At 42.9% G+C, this 21,169-nt stretch overlaps 1 protein-coding gene across 1 annotated transcript in view; it reads left to right on the top strand.

The window, feature by feature from the left end:
- The first annotated feature begins 7,156 nt into the window (after positions 1-7,156).
- MCUB (mitochondrial calcium uniporter dominant negative subunit beta) overlaps positions 7,157-21,169 on the top strand; it is a 52,873-nt gene continuing 38,860 nt past the window's right edge. Inside the window, exon 1 of the mRNA XM_075709501.1 lies at positions 7,157-7,285. Within this exon, the coding sequence (XP_075565616.1) occupies positions 7,157-7,285 (129 nt within the window). The remainder of the gene's footprint in view (positions 7,286-21,169) is intronic.

Here is a 21,169-nt window from a genome sequence, read left to right as displayed (position 1 = left end):
AGGCATCAGCAAATACAGATCCTCAATTACACCCTTCATCATGTTACCATTAAAAGAAAAGTGACAGTTTTAAAAAGGTCAAGAGTGTTGGAAGGAAGTACTGCTTGGCTAGCAAGTAGTATATTTCTTTTCTTGTGTTTATCAACATGAGTAGAAAGTCCCTGCTTGTGAGACACTGAGGCTCTGCGATTCTGGAGTGTTTACTGGCACAAGAATCCTCAAGCATGAGGAAGAGTTGGCGATAATAACCACCTTGGTAGTCTGCTAGCCATAGGAAATGTTATTCTCATCAATCGTTTGAAAAGATCTTTAAAAAAAATAACAAAATATTGTATTTTAATGTTAGAACATCAATTAGGGGAATACTGTCTTTTGTTAATAACTTCTGTAGATACGATGCTGTCCTGGTTTCAGCTGGGATAGAGTTAATTTTCTTCCTAGCAGCAGGCACAGTGCTGTGGTTTGGATTTAGTAGGAGAAGAATGTTGATAACGTGCTGATGTTTTAGTTGCTGCTGAGTACTTGCTTACGCTAGTCAAGGACTTTTCAGCTTCCCATGCTCTGCCAGGTGCACAAGAAACTGGGAGGGGGCACAGCCAGGATAGTTGATCCAAACTGACCAAAGGGCTATTCCATACCATATGATGTCATGCTCAGTATATAAACTGGGGGGGGTTGGCTGGGGAGCAGCGACTGCTGCTCGGGAACTGTCTGGGTATCGGTCGGCGGGTGGTGAGCAATTGCATTGTGCATCACTTTGTATATCATTATTATTATTATCATTATTATACTGTTACTATTATCATTCCTATTTTACTTTATTGCAATTATTAAACTGTTCTTATCTCAACCCAGGAGTGTTTCTCACTCTTACTCCTCCGATTCTCTCCCCCATCCCATCAGGGCAGGGGGAGTGAGCGAGCGGCTGCGTGGTGCTTAGTGGCTGGCTGGGGCTAAACCACGACAGATGCTTTAAAAAAATTCTACAGGCTGTAAACCCTAGCTTTTCTGAATACAAAATGTTACTTAAAATTACCTGATGACCTAACGCCAAAGCAAATTAAAAAGAATAAAATGTGTAGCAATCATCTGTAGCTAAGGAATTCTTTCTGCTTTTCTTTGTCTCTTTGGCAGCTGAATACACTGCTTCCATTATCTGAAGTAGAGCTTGGGGGGGAAGCCAGGAGTAAAAGTAGAACTGGAAGCACTGGTGCGTGTGTGTGCTGGATGTCTTCATCCAGCTTGCAGAGCATGTGCATAGCTTCTGAAAGATCGGTGCTTTGACTGTCTATCCAGATGTTGGCATTTAGCAATTTCTTGTTATATGGCTGTATTTCTAAGTGCCTTAGATTTTTATTCAAAGTAAAAAAGCTATTTGAGTTTCCAAGCTTTCCCCTTTCCTCCCATTCAAACTATTATTTCTAATTACAAAAAATATTTTGTTTATATAAAAGTGTAATTTATTCTTGGAGAGCAAGCATGAAATCTTTCAGCCTTCCAAACATGTATTTTGAAAGTTTAAGTTCCTGGAAAAAGTGGGAAATGCCTCTGCAACCATGACTGTGGCATCTCTAGCAGTGCGGATGGGATGGATTGGTTCTGCAGGAGGAACGCAGCTGTTGGGAAATGCAGCGCACGAGGGGTCTGTCAGCTGCTCCATCGCTGTCGAACTGCAGCTAGACCATCGAGTGGTGTTGCCCACCCACCTGCTCTGCTATGCTGTCTCCTTTTAAGAGTGACTGGTATCGGATGAAACGCGAGAAATCCCTAGTGTTGCAGGTTGCCCTACCCTGAGTTGCGTCTCTACCTTATGTATTTAGAGATCAGCTTGACATGAAAGCCTGTCACCATTTTTGCTAATCAGAATAACTGAGTATTGTTGACCTTAGATTGAGTAATTTCTTCTAATGAAAAGTTTTGCAATCTAATGACCTGTGAAGAAAAAGATTTTTTTTTTTAAATTTTTTTTTCCCTCATTTCTGAAAGTTGCTGAATGCTCTGTAGCTTCCTGTGCTGGGGAGAATCGGAGATACCAAACTGCTCTATACCCTTTTTTCTTTGATACACAGTTATCAAGTCTCTCCTTTAATTTGCTTTCTAAGGCTTTCAGTTTTTCAGTATGTTTACCTTGTTGATGATGTTCATCTGTCTTCTCACGCCACCTAGTACTAAGACTGTACTTGAGATAGGGTGCCTGGTACTATGCGAGGTACCGCAAACAGTGTTGCAGGAACTGATTTACATAAAGGTGGGTATCACCAGCCTTTTCCCTTTTCTACTCTTTTTCATCCTAATTTCTTGTTACAGTGAACTTTGTTAACAGTAATACCTGGTTCTTTAAATAAGTGTGTGTTATTTAAAAAAAAAAAAAAAAAAAAAGTTCTGTTATATGACTTCCTGGAGAAGTTTAAAAAACAAAACAAAACAGAAACAAAACCTGTGAACTATCTTCCCTCCTCAATGGCAGCTTCCTAAGGTAGCAGGAAGAATCTTTCAGCTCCTTACTTAAGAGTTTAGGACTTGCCTTAAAAAATAACTAAAAGTAACCAAAATCTTGTAGAACGTGCATGTTGCAGAAAAGGTCTAGGCAGGACTTACTGAAGCAAGAGTTAGGACTTCTAGGAATGTCCTTCAGCTTTAACTTGGAACTTTACATGAATCAAATGTAAAATGGCTTAGAAGCCAGCCTTTTCTCTAACAAGTTGCCATGTTCCTGGCAGTCTTTTTTCCTTAGCCTAAAACAGTAACAGGGCAGACGCCATGATGCCACCTCAAAGGGAGGGAGAACTATTACCCAGACAAAGAATATTACCACAAAACCCCTGCACAAATGTGCTCTGCGGAATAGGTGAATGGAGTATAATTTCCTGGGAAGTGAGTGGGGCTGGAGTGGATGTTCCCCGAATATTTGCATAAAACGGGATGTCAGAATTTTTAGGGTTAATATGGTTCTGACTCAGAGTTTGTGCTCAGCTGTGGTGTTCATTTGTAATGACTAATGTGAAATGACTAAACAAAAACAAACAAAAGAACCTGTGTATCTAGGCGTGCACGGCTTCCTCTGGTATAAATAACTCTTACGCTCATTTGTTATTCTATTTGCAGTTTGGGGACTGTAAAATATTTCTTTATTTCAGTTCCACTATTTCACCTTGATTCCACGGTCTCTTCTGTGTATTTGAGCGAAGCGTGTTGAGCTGTGCATAGCTATCGCTGGCTATCGGTTCCTAGCACTGAGTCCCTACGCAGAGGTTTCGCTGAGGACCCACCACCTCCCTTGTAGCAGCGGCACCAGTCGTGTGACTCCGTGTCCCGAGACGCAGGTATTCACAACTAGGCAGCCAAATAAACTCTCGGCAAAGATTTGAAGTATGCCTATGGCATGCACATCACCCTATATGAAGTGTTCCTATTGTTTCAGCTGGCAAAAAAGTTTGTCTTTACATTGAATGGCCACAGTGCCGTTACCATATCCAGGAGCAAAAGAACTTTTTATGCTCCCCTCTTCATGAAAACATAGGTGTTTGGGTTTTATCCTTATGACTTTTGGGAAAATTCAGGCCGTTTACTAATGACTTGTAATGGCCTTACCTGGAATTCTGCAAGCAAGGCTCAAGATCTTAGCTCATATTTGCTGCTGAAGAGGCGAGATTTTGCAGCAGCTTCTCATCACCAGATGTGAGATACATCTTCCAGAAACCATGTCTCTACTGAGAGATTTATCACGTAATTTTATTCCATTCCATTATATTTTCTGTTTTGAACTGTAGTATGCAGTAGTTAAAAGAAAAACCTGCAGCTGTTGATTTTCAAGTAAGATCATAGAATCAGAATCATAGAATGCTTTGGGTTGGAAGGGACCTTGAGAGATCATCTAGCCCAACCCCCCTGCAGTGAGCAGGGATTGAACCTGTGAACTTGGTGTTATTAGCACCACGCTCTAACCAACTGATTGGAAAGTTTTGTTCCAGAGGGATGCTGGAAGTGGGAGGAGGAAATCCTGCTTACTGGAGGAGGACAGCATAGAACTACCTTAGGAGGAGAGCTTCAAGCTATCTGCTGTGGGTTTGGTATTGCTGTACAGATGGGGACTTTGAGTTTTCCCATCATTTTTTTTTTTTCTGCTCTCTCTCCCTTACCCTCCAACTCTGGAAAGGTACCTGTGGACAAACAAGGCAGCGTTAAAAGAACTGTGATGAGGGAGACAAGACAGAATGAGGAGAGAGCTCTGGCTTCCCTGTAATCATGACTGAAGTTGTATCTAAGCATATTTGTTTCCTTGACTGATGGGAACATCATCCTATAATTGGGGTCCTGATTCATTTTGTCATCAGAGTCCTATCCTAATGAAGATGATTACCCTGTAATTAGGCTGTGTGCCTTGCCTGTCTGAACATACTTGGAATACAATGTGTGGCACCTTCGGTCACATTCCTCCCTGGGGTGAGGGTAGAGATCTCTGCTCTTACGGTTTTGTGCTTCTGACAATCCAGTTGGTGAGACATGTCTGGAATTAGGGTGCTCTCCTAGACCTTGGTATTTTGCCCAGGGAAAAATTTTTAATTAATAAAAAAAAAGGTTTTAATTCAGAAGATCATCTGTGTCCTTCTGTCCTACCTTAAAGTTTGTTTTGGTTTTTTTACCTCAACAAATACGTGAAAAGGATACCCTGACATTTATGAAACAGACCCTTCGCCACTCAGAAACACTGTGCCCAGGGTCCCTCTTACTCCCCCTTAGTTTCACGCTTCCCTAGAACTCCATCTGCCTTTATTTTAGTAAATAGTTTCCTCTTTTAAAAACATCCCTGAGAATATGACTTGTAACAGAAGTCTCAAGTCTGTAATAATCTGCTTGTTTTCCTAACTGGTTTCTTACTGGAACGGAGGCCAGTCGTGTGTATAATACGAAGACAAGAACCCTGACGCTGTGCATGCATAAATCACGCAAAGTGCCATTTTCTACTGGCAGAGTACATAGATACCAGAAGGGAAGAGATTAATTTGTATCTTACAGAAGAAGAAAGCTCATCCAAAGCTAGTTTCAAGTTAACATAATCGAACTCGTTGTTACCAACTACACTATAAGTACAGGGGGGAAAGTCATCCTAAGGGTGTTCCCCCTGAACAGCCTTCAGCTCCAGGCCTTGTTTTAGTGGTTGCACTCAAGAAACTTTGCCATTCGCTCCATTTTACAGCTGTTTTAATGGTATCTGTGACCATAGTGATGTTTCAGAGTTTTGGGGTTTTTTTTGTATTTGCTGTATTCAATGGGTACAAACAGATAAATACAATGACAGTTTTTCTTTGTCAGGTGTTAATTATGTATGCCAGTTTAGAAGTGAAGTATGTTATAGGTACGTTTTGAGGTATGATTTGAAAAAAACAACTGAGTTACAGTGACCAGTGAGTGCTTCCAGTGGAAATTGTAAGACACAAAACGTGTTGCTTAGGCAACAAAGCAGGAGTTGCCTCATGAGGCAATCGGAAAGGTGTGAAAGGTAAACGTAGGGCAGGTTTTTCAAAGAGTCAAAAGTCATCATTTCAAACTTGGCAGTGACGCAAGGCCCAACTAGAGAAACATTCTCTGGTTTCTCTTGGCCTGTAGATAAAAACATGAGTCTTGTTTCCCAGTCCCCTGTAGAAGCTAACACCCACAAGCTCCTGTGAGCAGCAGTGCTTCTTTGCTCCTTTATTGACCTTTTAAAACAAAGTCCAGAAAATAAGTGTAGCACTGAACAATGACCAAAACTAAATGATCTCTTTTCTGGTCCTGACACTGATTTTTCCTCCCCAAAGAAGATAATTTTGATAAAACCATCACTATGTGGTAGGAGTATAAAAAAAAAAGCCAGTTACTATGACCTAGTTACCGCTGCTTGATGAACCCATAAATATTCCATTTTGAATTAATGTACTTAACTCTTTAATCCTTTATTTCACCTTTGGCAACTTTGTGGATATTAATATAATTTACTTAAAATGGTACATAAGTCCAGAAATTAACTCTTACTTTGGCTAAAGGAAAATGACTCCAATAAAATTTGGGGAATTTTTGCTATGATGAATATTAATTGTGATTGTATGACAAGTATGTATGCATTTGGGAGTCACTGCCTGTTAACAGTCCAACTCCTCCTCTTCTGCTCTTCCCTGGGACCATGCTCACTTTAAGGGATTGCAGTGACCCTGAAATGGGAATGAATGGCCCCATGATTTTAGCTGCATAAGGTTTCCATTCCAGAGCTTGGAAGATGGACACAAGTATTCAGTCCCCCAGAGCCACCAAGCGTGCAGTGAGTTGTGGAGTTTTTCCCTGATAGCGTCGCTCCTTCAGATCCGCAGCAGCCCAGTTTCTAAGATCCTTTTGTCATCATCGGGTAAAGTTGGTTTTAGCTTTGTGCAGCATTGCTCTGGAGGAACATCGTAAAGGGCAGAGACAGCAGAGGAATACAGCGCTTTCCTGTCCGTTTGCTTGATGTAATGCCGGGGGTCTGATGCACTTCAGTGGTTTGTACTGAACACAAAAACCTGCGTTTGTGGGCATGGAGATTCTGTGGGATAAGGTGGTATCAAATGACTGACTAGAAAAGGGTTAAGCCTTCTTAATTGCTCTACTGGGGTAAACAGAACTTTCTTGTAAAATAACCAACTCCAAGAACGTTTTACTTTTGTGCTTTGCTGTTCATTTCTGTGGTACCAGAATGCGTCTATTCCCCTGAAACGGGGGGTAGCAATAGTCCTGTTCCTCAAAAAAGGCACTACTCAGCTACAGAAAAGGCAGGTGTTCAGGTAAGACAGAGACCTACGATTCTCTTAATCTCATTTATAAATACAGTTATTGAAATCCGTTTTCAATTGCAAGAAGAAAGATGCAGAGGAGGGGGGACAGCACCTGTGTACAAGGGCGGGATCGCCCCGTCAAGCGGGACGGGGGGAGCTGCGCAGCCCGGCCCTGTCCCTCCCCGGCGGCTGGCGGGAAGGGGAAGAGGAGCACCATCCAAAAACCACCCCGACCGCCGGAGGAGACGCCCTCCGCTCGGGCTCGCCCACGCCCGGCGTGGCAGCCAGCGCCGCCCGCCCCGAGGCGAGCCGCGGCGGAGGGCGCCCGGAGGCGGCCCGCTCCCCGCCGGAGGAGGAGGTCCGGGTCCAGGACGATGCTGGCGGGGCTGGGGCGGGCGGTGCGGAGCGGCTGGCCGCCGGGCAAGCGGCGGCCCCCGCTGCTGCTGAGCGGCCGCGCAGCGCGGGGCGGGCGGGATGGCTGCCCGCCGCCCCCAGCGCCTCAGGTGAGCGGGGGAGCGGGCCAGGCTCACCGCGGGGCGGCGGCGGGAGGAGGCGGAACTCCCCCGCGCCGCTGCTGGCACCTCGCCCGCCTTCCCCCCGGCGGCGAGGCGCCCCGGCCGCCCGCGGGGCCGCCCTGAGGCGTGGCGGGGCTCGGCGCGGCGGCGGGGGCGCGGAGGGATAAAACTTGGGGGAGTTGTAGCGCCGGAGCGGCGTTGCCCCGGCCGGGCTGGAGCGGGAGCGGCTGCGGGGATGCGCCGCGGGGCCGTCCCGCTGCTGCCTCGCTTCCCCGGGGCCGGGGGGGGGCCCGGGGCGTCGCTGCCTGGCGAGAGGCGCGGTGACTCAGGCGCGGGGCGGCGGTTGGCGGGGGCGGGGAGGAGCGGCTGTAACGGCCGCGGGTGGCGGTTTGGGGACCGCCGTGAGGGGCCGCGCGGCGGCGGCCGGGGCCTCGCTGCCGGGGGCCGCTGTGCCCCTCCGGCCTCACGGCTGCCCCAGTTACTTTTCAGGCGTTTGCGTCGCTTTTCCGACTCGGGGCTGGTCGGAGGGTAATGGGGTGAGTCGCAGGGTGCTGTTGTGAAGTGCGAGAAGTAAAATGGGAGCGCAAAAAAAAGTTTGCTCTCGTGCAACTGCCTTGTACGCATGAAAATAATGAAATCCATCTGCCTCTGAGCTGCTTTTGGCTTTAAGAAGTCTCGGAGATCCTATGGGTAGGAAGGATGAAGGAAAACATGAAGGCACGGTGACGTTAAAGATCTGCTGGGACGTAGGACAACGCGGTTGTAAAGTCCAGAGCGACTGCCGGCTGGGAGAGGAGACAGGTTAACCCTTGACTCTTGTTTTTAATAACAGAGATGATATATATGTGCTTGGAAACGTTGCTGTGACAAAACACGACAAAACCCCGTCCCTGCATGCAGAGCCTGTCCATAGCAAGTCACTGTGGGGTGTGGTGACATCCACAGAAGGAAGCTTGGGGGGCTCTGGGGCTCGTTAGTGAGCAGCTTCCACAGCCGGGGTCTCCAAACCTGTGGTGGCAGTTGGAGTTGAGGAGTTGTGCAGAATGAACTCTGTACTTCTTGCTTAGAACTTTTGCACAAGCTATTCACAAACCCTTATACAAAATTCTGTGGTATTAATTTGTCCCACCTCTGTTAATGTGAATAGCCCTTCTTTGCTTTGTCATGTGTGTATTTGAGGACATTTAAGAAGGGAATTCAAGATAAATATTGACTTAGTCTCCTTAATCTTCTAAGGTTCAAATGCAGTGTGCTAAAAACATCTTGCACTTCCCTGAGAGCATTTAAACTGTCATTCAGCACACACTGATACTACATACTCAGTTTGTCACCTGTAACTGCTCCAGGGTGCTGCTTTGCAGACAAGCTTCGTGCTTTTGTAAGGCTCTAAAATGAGACTGAAAGCTGATAAAGCTTCAAGAAGAGACACCAAAAAGGAGAGGAGGAGGAGGAAAAGCTCTTGCTTTGGCAGTGCTGCCATTATAAGAAAGAGCAGAAAAATGATCGGCCCTGTTACTTTTTTGGATAGAACACGACAGTGACATGACTCAGGAATTAAATTCTTGCACTGAATAGGTTAAGGGGAGGGATGTTGTGATGTTGAGGAAAATTCTAATTGGGAAGAGTGTTTAATGCAAGATTTTGTTTATTTCTTAAGTGGAAATTTTTTGAATGAATTAATATAAAATGCTTTTTATATATGGAATCCATAGTCCTAGTTTTTCTACAGGGTTGCTAGCATGATAGATAATGAAGCATGTTTACTGACTTCCCCCTTTCTGTTTTCATCTTTGGGTACCTTTCAGTTTTTTGACTATATGTCTGCAGAACAGTTCAGGCAGTTAAAATATTTGTTGTAAACCTTAAATGAATGGCCTGTAGCTGTAATTTCAAGGTAGTGAAAATAAAAAATGTCCCAATTGTTATTGTAGTTGTTTAGCTTGTTAGATTTCAATGTACTGCAGAACATCAGATTATGTGCATCTTGTCCAGCGCAAATGCTATTGTGATTATTGTTTTTTTTTTCACCAGTATCTTCTGTTGGGGTGGGTTTTTTTTTTTCCCCCCGTTATTCATTGCTGTTGTGTGTTGCTAGCTCTCCTGCTTGCCGATGCTATTTGGGTGAACAAATATTTTGCCTCTAGTTCTGGAAGGAAAGGTTGGAGTGCTTGTGTGGGGCTGAGGAAAGCAAGGCTCGGTTGCTTGTTGCCTTTGTATGTGGTGTGGTCTGGTGCCATCGCAGGCCGCGTTCTCCAGCTTGTTTCGTGCTGTGTTTGGTGATGGAAATAAGTTTGCTGAAATACCTTTTGGGGCGTTGACTGTAGGTTTCCATTTGTAAAGCTAGAGGTGATACTTCAGTGGCCACACAGGGTCATGGTACATGTTCTTAGTCATCACATACTGCCAAATACTCAAGTATTACTGTGTTGATGGGCAGGTGTGCAAGTATCCAGTGTATTTGTGTGCTCTGTGTTCGACTGATAAATACACTGCTGTGGGGACAAATGGACCATTATTGCAATGGCTAATTTGCTGTAATTTTTCTGTAAAAGCAGGGATTGCTGTCCTAAAGAGCTGTGTCCTTAATTGTTAGCTTCTCAGCTCTGCTTTCAGACAAAATCCACAACTCTTCTGCTGTGATTAGCTGCTTTGTCTTCCGAGCGATGCTTATACAAATTCCTCTTTATTTTGTAAAGTTGAGTTTTTTGTTATGTGTGGGTTTTTTGTATTTTTTTTAAGTGGCTAGTGCTTAGACAGAACACTTAGTTTTTCAAATTAAGTGAAGCATGTTATATTGTGTTCTGTGGACAGGCTTTCTTATTACACATAATTGTGTTCCCGAAAGGGTGCAGTTCATTTTGCTAGAGTCCCAGATTTGTAACGCTGCAGTTATTTTGTGTGTGGCGAAACCTAAAGGTTGCCAGCTCTTTCGCTTCCTCTTCATTTGCATGTTTTAACTCCCGCAGCTCTTGCTGAGAGAAATGCCCTGCTGGTGCTGCTCTCCAGGAGGAAAAGCACCCCTCAGCATATTGCAGTGGAGAACAGATGTGTTAACACAGAGTCAAAGCTTAAAATTGCTGGGGTTTTTTTTATATATTCATAAACCTTCTAAGCCAGGAAACGTTGAAAGGACTGCATTTAATTTTTTTTTTTTTTTTTTTTTTTTTTTTAGATTATCCTAGTTAGTTTCTCTGTACTGCTGAATCCAACTGATCTAAAATTGTGTTGCTTTTTATGGCCATTCGTATACGTGAGATTCCCAGTTTAGTCCATACTATGGAGATCTGTACTAGCATGCCTACATCAGTTGGGATGGGTGGCATCTGTGGAAAATGAAGCCTGGGTTATGGAGTTTCTCTTAGCTTAAAACCAGGTTTCTTTGTGGATGCACAGCCCCATTCTAGCTAAAACTCTTTCTATCCTGTATGAAGATGCTGGAGTGGTGATATTTCTCCTGCAAAAGGCAGGGCTTGCTTTGAACAAGTACGAGCGAGGGAACTAAAATGGGAAAACTTTATTTTTTTTAAAATGTGAGTTTATTTAACAGCATTAATTCGGAATGCATTCCATTTTTGTGTGCAAAGTTCTCTTAAAATTGTGCCTCTGGAATACATTGGTGGGGGGAAAGATTGTGTGTAAGCTGGTAAGATCAAATTGCTTCTGTGAAAAACATTGCAGATTTGTTTTCTTCCTTGATTAGGATATCACGTAGGCTTGTTGTTGAGGGGAATTTTCTTCCTAGTTGCAAACTGCAGCCAGTAGGAGAGTCATTGGTTTTGTTTATCTGCGGAAAGCAGAGTAGAGAGGGTTTTATTTTTGGTGTTTTTTGGTCAGTTCCCAGTGTCATCCATATCTGTCAAAAATGTTTCTTTTAATGCTTTCAGCTGGTAAGTTGTTGACTACCCAGTTCCTCAGACTGGCTTGAACTTTTTTCCTGTCCTTCCTGTTAGTTTTTATCTTCTTACTCCCAAGTTACCATAATGCTCCCACCATTATACCTATCCAGTTTGTCCTCCCAATTTTATACAGCCTTATAAGCAGGGATCTAAATGTGTCCTAATAGCCACAGGATAATTGGAAGTGTATTTTTTAATTTGGATTTTTTATTTTGCTCCTTTCTCTTTTGCACATACTCTGCTGCTGGGATTTCTAAGATACTCTGTCAGAGCAGCAACCCCAGGACATCCCAGGCAGCTGCGGAGAAGTGAATTATCATTGAGTGTCTTGTGCAGCTGAATATTTCACATAAATGTGGTTTAAGTCCCTGCTTTGTATTTTCAGCCTACTCAGGTCCTTTGGAAATTGAGATCTAATTGCAGCCAAGAACTGGAAGTAATTTGTGGCCACTGCGCCTGTTTTCCCTCATCTTTCCTTCCCTTTGAAAGCCTTGCACAACAAAAGTTAGCTTGTTGATCCAAGTCTTGGTTTCTAAACAGAAACCTTGTGCTTCTGCTGGCTGTGTATGTCAACCAAAACATTCAACCCACTTAACTGTTTGTTTATGGAAGTACTGTTCACTCTTACAAATACTAATTCCTAAATGCCTTTAAAAAGCCATTTAGAAGGTCTCTGGCGCTTGCTGTAGGAAATGTGCCTGTCTCGGCAAGTTTGTTTATTTGCCATTGGTACTGTGTCTATGCCAGAATAACAGGATGATATTGGGAATGGCTGCTAGCTATTTGCTTGCTATTTGCTACCTACTTGCTATATCTTCTCATCTGGCAGCTGGGAGATGGGTACATTTTCTCTGATAAATACACTCCTGTGGAGAGATGTGATACATAGCACAGAAATTCATTATCCTTCGTACTTCCACACATACTCTCATATACTGCTCTTCTGTGTCTTCTCCCTCCAATACAGATTCTGTAGTAACTCAGTGGGTTGTAAGATACTCTTGTATGTGCATGCATAATTACCTGCAAAACACTCATTTCCTTAGAGGTTTAGAAAATTTCTAATAACCAGCCTCACTCAGTGTTTGAAACTGGCATCAACAGTGTGACTTCCCAAAATTGTCAGTGTTTTTTTTCCAACAGGGCATGACAGGAAAGCAGTGAATTGGAATGTGTGGCTCAAATCAGCTCTCTGCATACAATATTAGGATGCTTTTTTGCCTACTCTGAGTCAGTGTCAGTAGATGTGTGTCTTTGGTGTTTGTGTGAGTAAGGCAATCCTGAAGAAAGGAAGTGAAAACCAGCTCCTGCAAGGCTGGAAAGAGCGCACTCGTGCTCTTCAGGATCACGGGCTTTTGTGTGCTAAGTAGAGTCTGTACGGTACTGCAAAAAATGTAAGGAAACCATAAAACGGAAATGCTGGTCCGACATTACTATCTGTAGCAGAATCTCTATGATGTTTCAGCAAACTTCCCGAAGAGCTTTCTCATACATGATATAGATGTAACAGGCTGTGCTTCCCAGAGGTTGTGAAGTACATTACTCCAAATATATGCAGCAGGCTTATCATAAAGGAAAATAAAAATGTATGTAGCTTCCTGTCAATAACCATAGTGACATTGTTTATTTATTTTATGTATTTTTTTTAAATTTAGAATGGGGGTAGTCATACCATGCAGTGATACCTGTACTGGGTGCTCTGTGGTTAACGAAGTAGATGACAGAAAATGATGCTGTGATTTCATTTGAAATGGATGTGGTCATACAAACAGTGCTGTAAGTGTGACTAATTTTTTTGTTGCTCATGAGACGACGAACATCTAAGTCTGGCACTGTTCCTTCTAGCTCTCTGGGCAAGGCCTTTGCTCTCAGGTTTTGTGTACCTGTAAAAAGACTAATACTAAACCTCTAGAGCGTGTCCGAGAAACTTTCTTTGCAAGTGTCTTGGCCACTCTGAAGATTTACCACAAATCACTAAAGTGCTGAGTACTTAATGCTGTTTACAAACCTAGTGCATGTTTTAAGGATATGAGTCTCTTCTGATTTTTTTTTTTTCCTTTTTACATTTTTAGGTTTTAAATCTTACAGGGCAAAAACGTAGACCTTGTTCTAGAGCTTATAATACCGTAATTTCTGAAGGGGTGGGAGAGGCAGGAATGGGAAATAGAGATTTTTTTTTTTTTTTTTTTTTGGTTGGTTGGTTTTTGTTTTCTTGTGGTGAGGACTTCACCTTATGAAGTCCTTCTTACACAGTGAGATTTTTGGCATCGGAGAGGAAGCAAACAGCATACCTGTTGTCAACATCTAGTTAAACATTAAAATCCTCATTTCCCCCCTTCCCCTTGAGGGGAAGTGAGCTGAAGGAAAATGAATGGAATAGCTGGGCTTGAGCTAGGCTTGCTTTCTTTAGGATCATCTTCACCCTGACGGCATACTTGCAAGTCAGCAGCAAAGGTGAATTTCTCATTGGGTTGCTCATTGGCGGGGGGGTTCCCAGCCAGGCAAGAAGGCAATAAGCTCTTTGGAGCCCAGAGGTGTTTCACAGTCACTTCTGGGCCTTGTTGTAATATGATGTTAATAAAGTGTCTGTCAAGGGCCTGTAACACCAGCTCTTTCTTGCTCTGTGTTGGTTTCTGTTCTCTTCTGCTCTTTTCCAGAAAGGTGAAGAGGAGAGACTGGTTCTCTCTGTTGCTGCCTTGCCCTCTGTCTTGCTGTCAAGATACTGAGTAATAACTTGGTGATTAGGTTTGTGTGAGGAACAAGGTGTATTTTTATAAGGTCACTTCTGCCACTGTTATGACTGGTCACTGTGTTGTTTCTGGTATCCCAAGCTAATCTGAGGAGCTTAATGAAAAATTGAATTAAGCTATTTGTTCTGTGAACTTGCATAGGGATGTTAGGAGGAGGACGGTTTTCAGGCTTACATGTTACTTCCTGTGACTTTTTCCATCCTCAGCTGACGCTTGAGTCCTGAATCATCTTGAAATTGCATCCAATGCAGGTATTCTTACATGCTGTCCCCAGTATACTTTGTGTTTGCCAGGCAGGCTGCACTTTAATTCCTGTGATCTGTGGAGAGTGGCTTGGTCTATAAAAGTACTGCTGTACACCCGTTTGTAACTGATACAGCGTATGAGGAATCTGTGGTGTGATCATGGTGAGGATAGATGGCTTATGGGGAATGCTTGACCCAAAGTCTGTGATCCCCAAGTGTTGGGAAAGTGTGGATCTAGACTCTGAAGGTCAGGTCCATCACCAGTAAAATAAATCCCGTGTGTTACAATGACTCTATTTACTGTAACACAACAGCTGAAGAAGGGAATAGAAGTTAAAAATGGACGTTGGTTGGCTGCCTGCCTACTGAAGATGGTAGCTTTTGTAGTCCATAAACTAATTTTCCTTCATCCAAGGGGGACTGGCTGGGGTAAGTCACCTACTCCCCTGTTTGTGTGGAAGTGTCAGGTGTCAGCAGTCGGTCCGTGGATAAACAAATAGCTTTGCACTTGTGTGATGATGACTGACGAGTACAACCTCCCCTTACTGGTGAGGAAACATTCAGTATTCCCTCAGACTGAAATGCAAAAAAGATGTTTACTGTAAAAATGGGAAATTTATACCTTTTAAGAGCTGCATTTATCACGATGAGCACAGGCAGTGCATCTTCAAAAGGACAGAAAAATTGAGTACATTATACACAGGCAAGTATAATTTACATGTACTTCAGATAAACAATTTTGAAGCAAATATCTTTACATTTACTATCTAGTCATTTTAGATCAAAATTACTTCAGTCCTCGCATTCTAGTCAGATGGAGAGACAAATTGTCTTCTTTTAAGCAATGTATTTATCTGCAAAGTAGGCAGCGATTTCATCTTCCCAGTGTCTCCCCATGGTACTTAAAAGTATAATAAGAGACCATGAAGTTGATGTAGAGATCACAAAAGCATCTTTAAATGTCTTGTAGGTTTGCCAGAGTGGAGGAAAAATTACATTGCTTTTCTTTTTGGCAAGACAAACTTAATATATCATGGGGACATCACTTTGATGAGAGTGCCATGATGAGGAAAAGATGAGTGTTCTCCATGTACAGTGCAGTCGCCTCCTCTACCTGAAGCGCTTATGCCATACTGTTCGCAGAACAATGTTCCTACCGTTTTGTTTGCGGTTCTTTTTTCTAGGGCCTGACCTGACCTTCTCTGTACCTTTTTGTGCAAACTATTCATTATCTGATGTTCTGTACTTGCTTTTTTGAACCAGTCTCTCTCTGCCTGTGGCAGCACAGTTGTGAACATGTTCCATGGTGCTATCTGTGGAAGAAAGACTTTTTTTTATAAAACACATCTCTCACCTTTACGTGTTTGTTCCAAATAAAAGTACAAAGGTGCCAGGCCCCTGAGACACAGCAGCATCTACACTCCTAGGGACCTCTGTGGTCCCAGCTGCTCCTCATCTGGCCCCTCTAGGCTGGAGTCACTCATGTGAAACACAGTCATGACAGGGTTCCTGATCCAAGGAGCAAACCTGGCGCAAACACAGGTTTGCAGTTGGGGTGCCTCTGAGGGTTGCAGTGACGGGCGGAGGGAGGGTCGGTGTAGCGGTGGGCTAATCGCCAGGCTGAGCTAGATAGAGGCTGGGTGCTCAAATGGTGATTGAGCCGGGAGTGGAGCAGAGATTTTGGCTAGCCTGGGGTATGCAGTTGAATAAATGTGTTAGCAAATAATCGAGTTTTAAATTAATTGTAATAAATTAAGATGGATTAAACTGTCTAAAAGTATTTGAGCAGATGGCAAACCCACTGCATAACCACAAGGTAGTTCAGCTTCCTTTGCTGCAGATACTGTCTGTGTCTGCCTTGCCCTAGACAAGGAAAGAAACTGAAAGAAGTGTTTGCAAACAGTAAAATGAAAACAACTGCAAAAATATAAGCCCAGTGGAAGAATACATCTGTAATAAAATAAATACTAAGTGAGAAGTTGAAGTTGTGATCTTGCTGTCCTGAATGCTGTACCAAGGCTAGTAATTCTGAATCAACTGAGTGTTTGAAGTCAAGGATCTTGATCAGTGGCTCGGGTAAATACATCATGCTGTTAACATAGATAACATAATTGCAACTTAAAGGCAGTCATCTCTCACAACTATATCATAAGAACTGTGTATCTGATTTGTATAACTTACGTGTTTTAAATAGAATGGTTACCTGTGAAATGGCAAGATTAAGAGTTTATCTTAGCTTCTCAGTGGATCAGCTTCAGTTTACTGCCTGCCCCGGCCCCCTGCAGCTTTTCAGGATTTTAAAATTCCAGATAAAACTACCAGGAAGTTGTTAACAACTCACCAGGTTCTTGAAAGACAGCAACAGTTTTTAAAGTTTACACTGAGCTCATGAATTGGCAGAACTGAGGCAGATGAATTCACCAGGTCTGTAAATAATACTGATTTTTTTCAGAGCACTACTTTTGCTGATATTTTTAACTAAAGGCAGGAAGTCTGTTAAATCTGGGGAGGGAGGGAAGGAGGGAGGGAGGGAATGGAGACACAGCAATTGGTGATCTTGAGCAATCTGTTTTCTTGTGCTGCCAGAGGTGAGAGGGTGAGCCTGTCTCTTCTGCCTTCCTCTGTTTCGATTTGACTGCTGGATGGCCCTGAATTATGTTTAAACAGGAAAACTGAATCAAGTCCTTGGAGCTCTTTTGTGAGGAGCTTTTGTGCTTAGTAACCAAATGCCACGATTCAACCTTACACTGAATCTGTTAGATGGGACTTTGTTTTTAGTTTATGTGTTCCCTTTTAATCTTACATGCTGCAGGTGATACCCTGGATTCTTGTTAGCGCCTTCCCAAAGGGTGCTTTTAAATAAGTCCTGAACTATTCAGGCATCGTGTTACTTGTGTTTGTGGCACACCTATTGGCGGTTTGCTTGTTGGTTTGAAAAAGTTTTTGAAGCCATAGTATGTTCCCGCAATGTCCCAAAGCATATGCCTTGCTTGTACAAGGAGACTGTGAAGGTTCAGAATGGGGGGTTCTTAGGCATTTTGCCCTCGGTTGACTTGGGAGATGACCTGCCTCAGGATGAGTTGCAACTCATTTAAGCCAAGAAAAGTCTAATAAAAATCTTGAGACAAGATTCCTGCCAGAATGTATTCCCAGGCACTGGAACCACAGCAGTGTCTTTTATCTCGCAGTCAGTTCTGACTGGTACAGTTTCTCAGCTAGTTGCAATGGCTTTCAGTCAGAAGCAGTTTCTTGTAAGGCAGGTAACACTATTTTTTTGCAGAGCTGGAGCTGGTTCCAATTGAATGTGCAGGCACTGAAATTTCTGCACTGAGTTTTCTACCACTTTTTTCTCATTTTAATCTGTTGGTTGTGAGAGCATTCTCCAGTATTCTTTATTGTAGTAATTTTAAATAACATTATTTATCTGAAGCCATAAAGTTTGATATGCTGTAGGATATGAAACTATAGTTCCTGTTTAGTTCTGCGGGCTTTAGTCAGAAGCCAAAGGTGTGTACTCAGTGTTTGTAGCCTTTCTGGTGTAATAAAATGAGGCGTGCTTAGAAGATCGTGGTTTGAAGGTTGAAGTTTCAGGCTTGGTCTTGCAGTGCCCTGTGACTGTAAGCACACTGGAAATGGTGACTGAGCTGGAGTAATTCAAAGAGACATCAAATAGCCCAGGCCCTAAAACTGAATTACAGCTGTTAAACCATGCATGCTTCTTGGAGTACTGACCCCAAACTGTTCTTCATGGCAGTGGAAGTGTAAATTGAGTATATTTTGCTATAGATCAGACCCGATACGACTTTAATCTGGGCAAACCATCATAGTGGTGAAATGCTGTGCATACTGTAGCTTGTTTCCTTGTGAGTTGGTTACCTTCCTTCTGCACTGGCCGTGTTACTTTCTCATGAACAGGGATGTAACTATCTTTGGGGATTCCCCTGAGCCAGCCGATGAAAGCTGTAATCTGATTGGCATTCAAATATAAGTACAGTTTTGGGTTGTTGAGAAGTGAGATCGTATAACTGTGTACTCTACCACTAACAATTATAGCACGTCTTGTCTTACTTGGCATTAACTACCAGTAGTTAATAGTTTTCTTGATATATTAGAAAGGCTTTTGTGCAAGTTGTGAATATTCATAACTAATGCAAGAAGTAACTGCATAAAGTTAAGTACTAAGGTGGATGCTATCAAAAGTTATTAACAGGCTTAAACAAAAACGCTGATGTTGATTATTCATATGCTGCTAATAATTTTGAATGTCACATAACATTTAGAATTCAAGCCCTTAGATACTGCTTTGGCCTTTGTGGTGTTCCTAATAGTTTCTGGATTTTGGATGAGGCTCTGCAATGGTGGGTCAGCCCGTTGTGTAATCCATGACTCAAGGACTTGAGCTTTAAGAAAAATATGCAGCACCTCGTGACAGCAGTCAGACGCGCGAGATCCACTAGAAGAAGCCAGCAGCGATGTGCTGGTTCACAGGTCAGTGCATGCTCCTGTGGCACAGGCTAATCTTATCTGCAAGCATGCAAAAGAAAAATAATATATTTCCATGACACAAATCTGAAATACTCCATATGCACAAGCAATACAAAGTTCTGGGAGTGGCCGTCATAAAAATAGTCAACCAGCAGCTATTTGTAGGCCTGGAGTTGACGGGAACCATCTTCTCTGCTGCTTTTTTATTTCATTTGTAGTCAAACTCAAAACTGGGATGACAGGTGAGACATTATATTTAAATCAGGTAGTTGCCGGTGTCACGAGGGGCTCCCTTGCTGCTGTTAGAAATTCACCAGTGTGTGTCACTGAAAATGAAAAAAAAACAGTTTATCTCTCTTAGTGTTGCTGACACCACACATAGCCCAGCCCAATGCAGCTGGCCCTCGGTCTGTCTCTAACTTCTGCTCCAAGCGCCTCCCTGCTCTTTCATTCGAGAGGTCACCGTATGGTGCAGCCTGAAGGCCTGCAGAGCGGTGAGGGTCGTGCTGCTGTAGTGCTGCTTTCCCAGCCAGTATTGGGTCGTGATGTGGTTTTCAGTGTTCTCCGGGGATCCACTTCAGGGGGAAGCTGTAGCTGGAGGAACTTGTTTTGGTTTGTTCTCTGCTTTCATGCTCTGTCCCTGCCCCCCCATTGATGAAAGCAGAAAAATCCAATGTCTGAGTTCAGGAAAATACGGTTGAACCCCAACAGCACATATTCAGAGGGAAGGAAATGTTGAACAACATTTATTCAAAGGCAGTGGTGAAAGCACAGAATTGATGAACTCTTGTGTTTAGCCCAAACTATCAATATTTAGCGGGCAGTTTGCCTACATTGTTACTGGTTTGTTGTAGCATGCTCTTCGTGGTGTAACATGCATTCTGCAGTATTTATATCCCCTCATCAGTGCAGAACCATTCAGGCTATGCCTTTCTGTTTAAGTTATTGTTTGATAGTGTTAATTAATGATTCTGTTTAGATTTGAGTAGTTTGCATGTTGCTTCAGAGACTTCAGCTGCAACAGGTAAATATGGCAGATGGTAGGTTTTTGACTGAACTTCATCTTACTCTGAGAGTGAAAGAAAATAAAGATATGGGGGAAACAACCTACAGAGACTGATTGGTCTCTTTATGCTCTGTGTAGCCACAAAACAAGTGAGGAAAGAGGTTTTTCAGTACGTTTATTAATCCATATCAAATCCTCACTCTTGGAACCGGCACACTGAAAAAGCACATTCCAGCAAAATATGGTGGCGTCAAAGAGATTGTGACTATATTTTCCCTTGTACTTTCTTCCAGGATGGCACATTGCAAACATGGTTATGAGTCTCTATTGCTCACTTGTTGTTAATCAGGGGTTTTTTTCTAATTTGCTAGACTTTTAATAAGACATCACTGAAAAAATTTGGACACTATTTTGCACTCCAGGAAGACTTTTACTGAACCCAAAGGTGTTTGTTATAAGCTACTGCAGCTTCTCCAAACTGCAGTTTTGATGCAGGTTTTATAATGTGAGAAAGATTTACAAGAATGCTTTTACTGTGTATTTGTGGGGAACTCGGCTCAACTCCCACTGTCTTTCTTCCTCATAACAAAGCAATAGGCAGTCTGAGAGCATTTTGGTAATGAGGATAGTGAGTTGACAGTCCTGGGTATCTGCATTTCATGTTGCAGATGGTCTTGGATGCAGATTGGGCTCTGTGGGCATGATTATGTTTTTCACTGTGGCTTGTTCTGAGTGGGCTGCTATATCCAGAAAACACTGTCCATATGGAGAGACTAGCTGGGATCCTGGAAGCAGCGTGTAGCTGCTCAGTGTGTTGGTGCACCTGGACCAGACCGCCCTTCTGTATTGTGCAGTGTGCATCTAGTGTGTACCTTCTCACCAGGTCAGTAAGAGAGCAGTGGTGCCAGAACTTGTTTCAGGCTCTTGCTTCAGCATGCAGCTTTTTGTCTAAGTGTCAAATTCGCAAGGTAACACAAAACAAAAAATTTCCTTAACCAAAGTAGGTTATAAGGTACAGAAGACATTTTCCCTCCGTATTTCTAGAAATGTCCTCTGTGTCCACATTCAGTCACTTGACAGCAAGCAGTCCTTGAATATTTTGTGTGAGTGTGTATTATTCTTAATGTCATAACTTCTCAGAAACATTAGGCACTTACTTTCTAAACAAGTAGTATGGTTCTGTGTACTTGCCTTCCATTGGGATTTGAGCCTTTAAGATGGATTTGAACACTTGGGGTTTTTTCAAGCTCTTTCATAGGCAAGAGGATAATACATTCTTTTATGAAAACTGAGATTCTTATCCTGTAGACAAGCAATTACAGAAGATCTGAAAAAAATAGCACAAGGATTTGGAGCATGTGATGTCTGTGAGTAGCTGATGGATATGTTTTGCTGTTTGGGATTAGACTTTTTTAATTTGGTCAGCAGTATTGACCTAAGTTAATCTTTAACTTGACTGAATGAGAAGGGTGTTGTTTCAGAATGGAATG

Source organism: Pelecanus crispus, chromosome 4 (assembly GCF_030463565.1).
Source record: "Pelecanus crispus isolate bPelCri1 chromosome 4, bPelCri1.pri, whole genome shotgun sequence".
NCBI lineage: Eukaryota > Metazoa > Chordata > Aves > Pelecaniformes > Pelecanidae > Pelecanus > Pelecanus crispus.
Note: the sequence above shows the minus strand (reverse complement) of the source record. Positions and strands in the feature narration are given on the sequence as shown.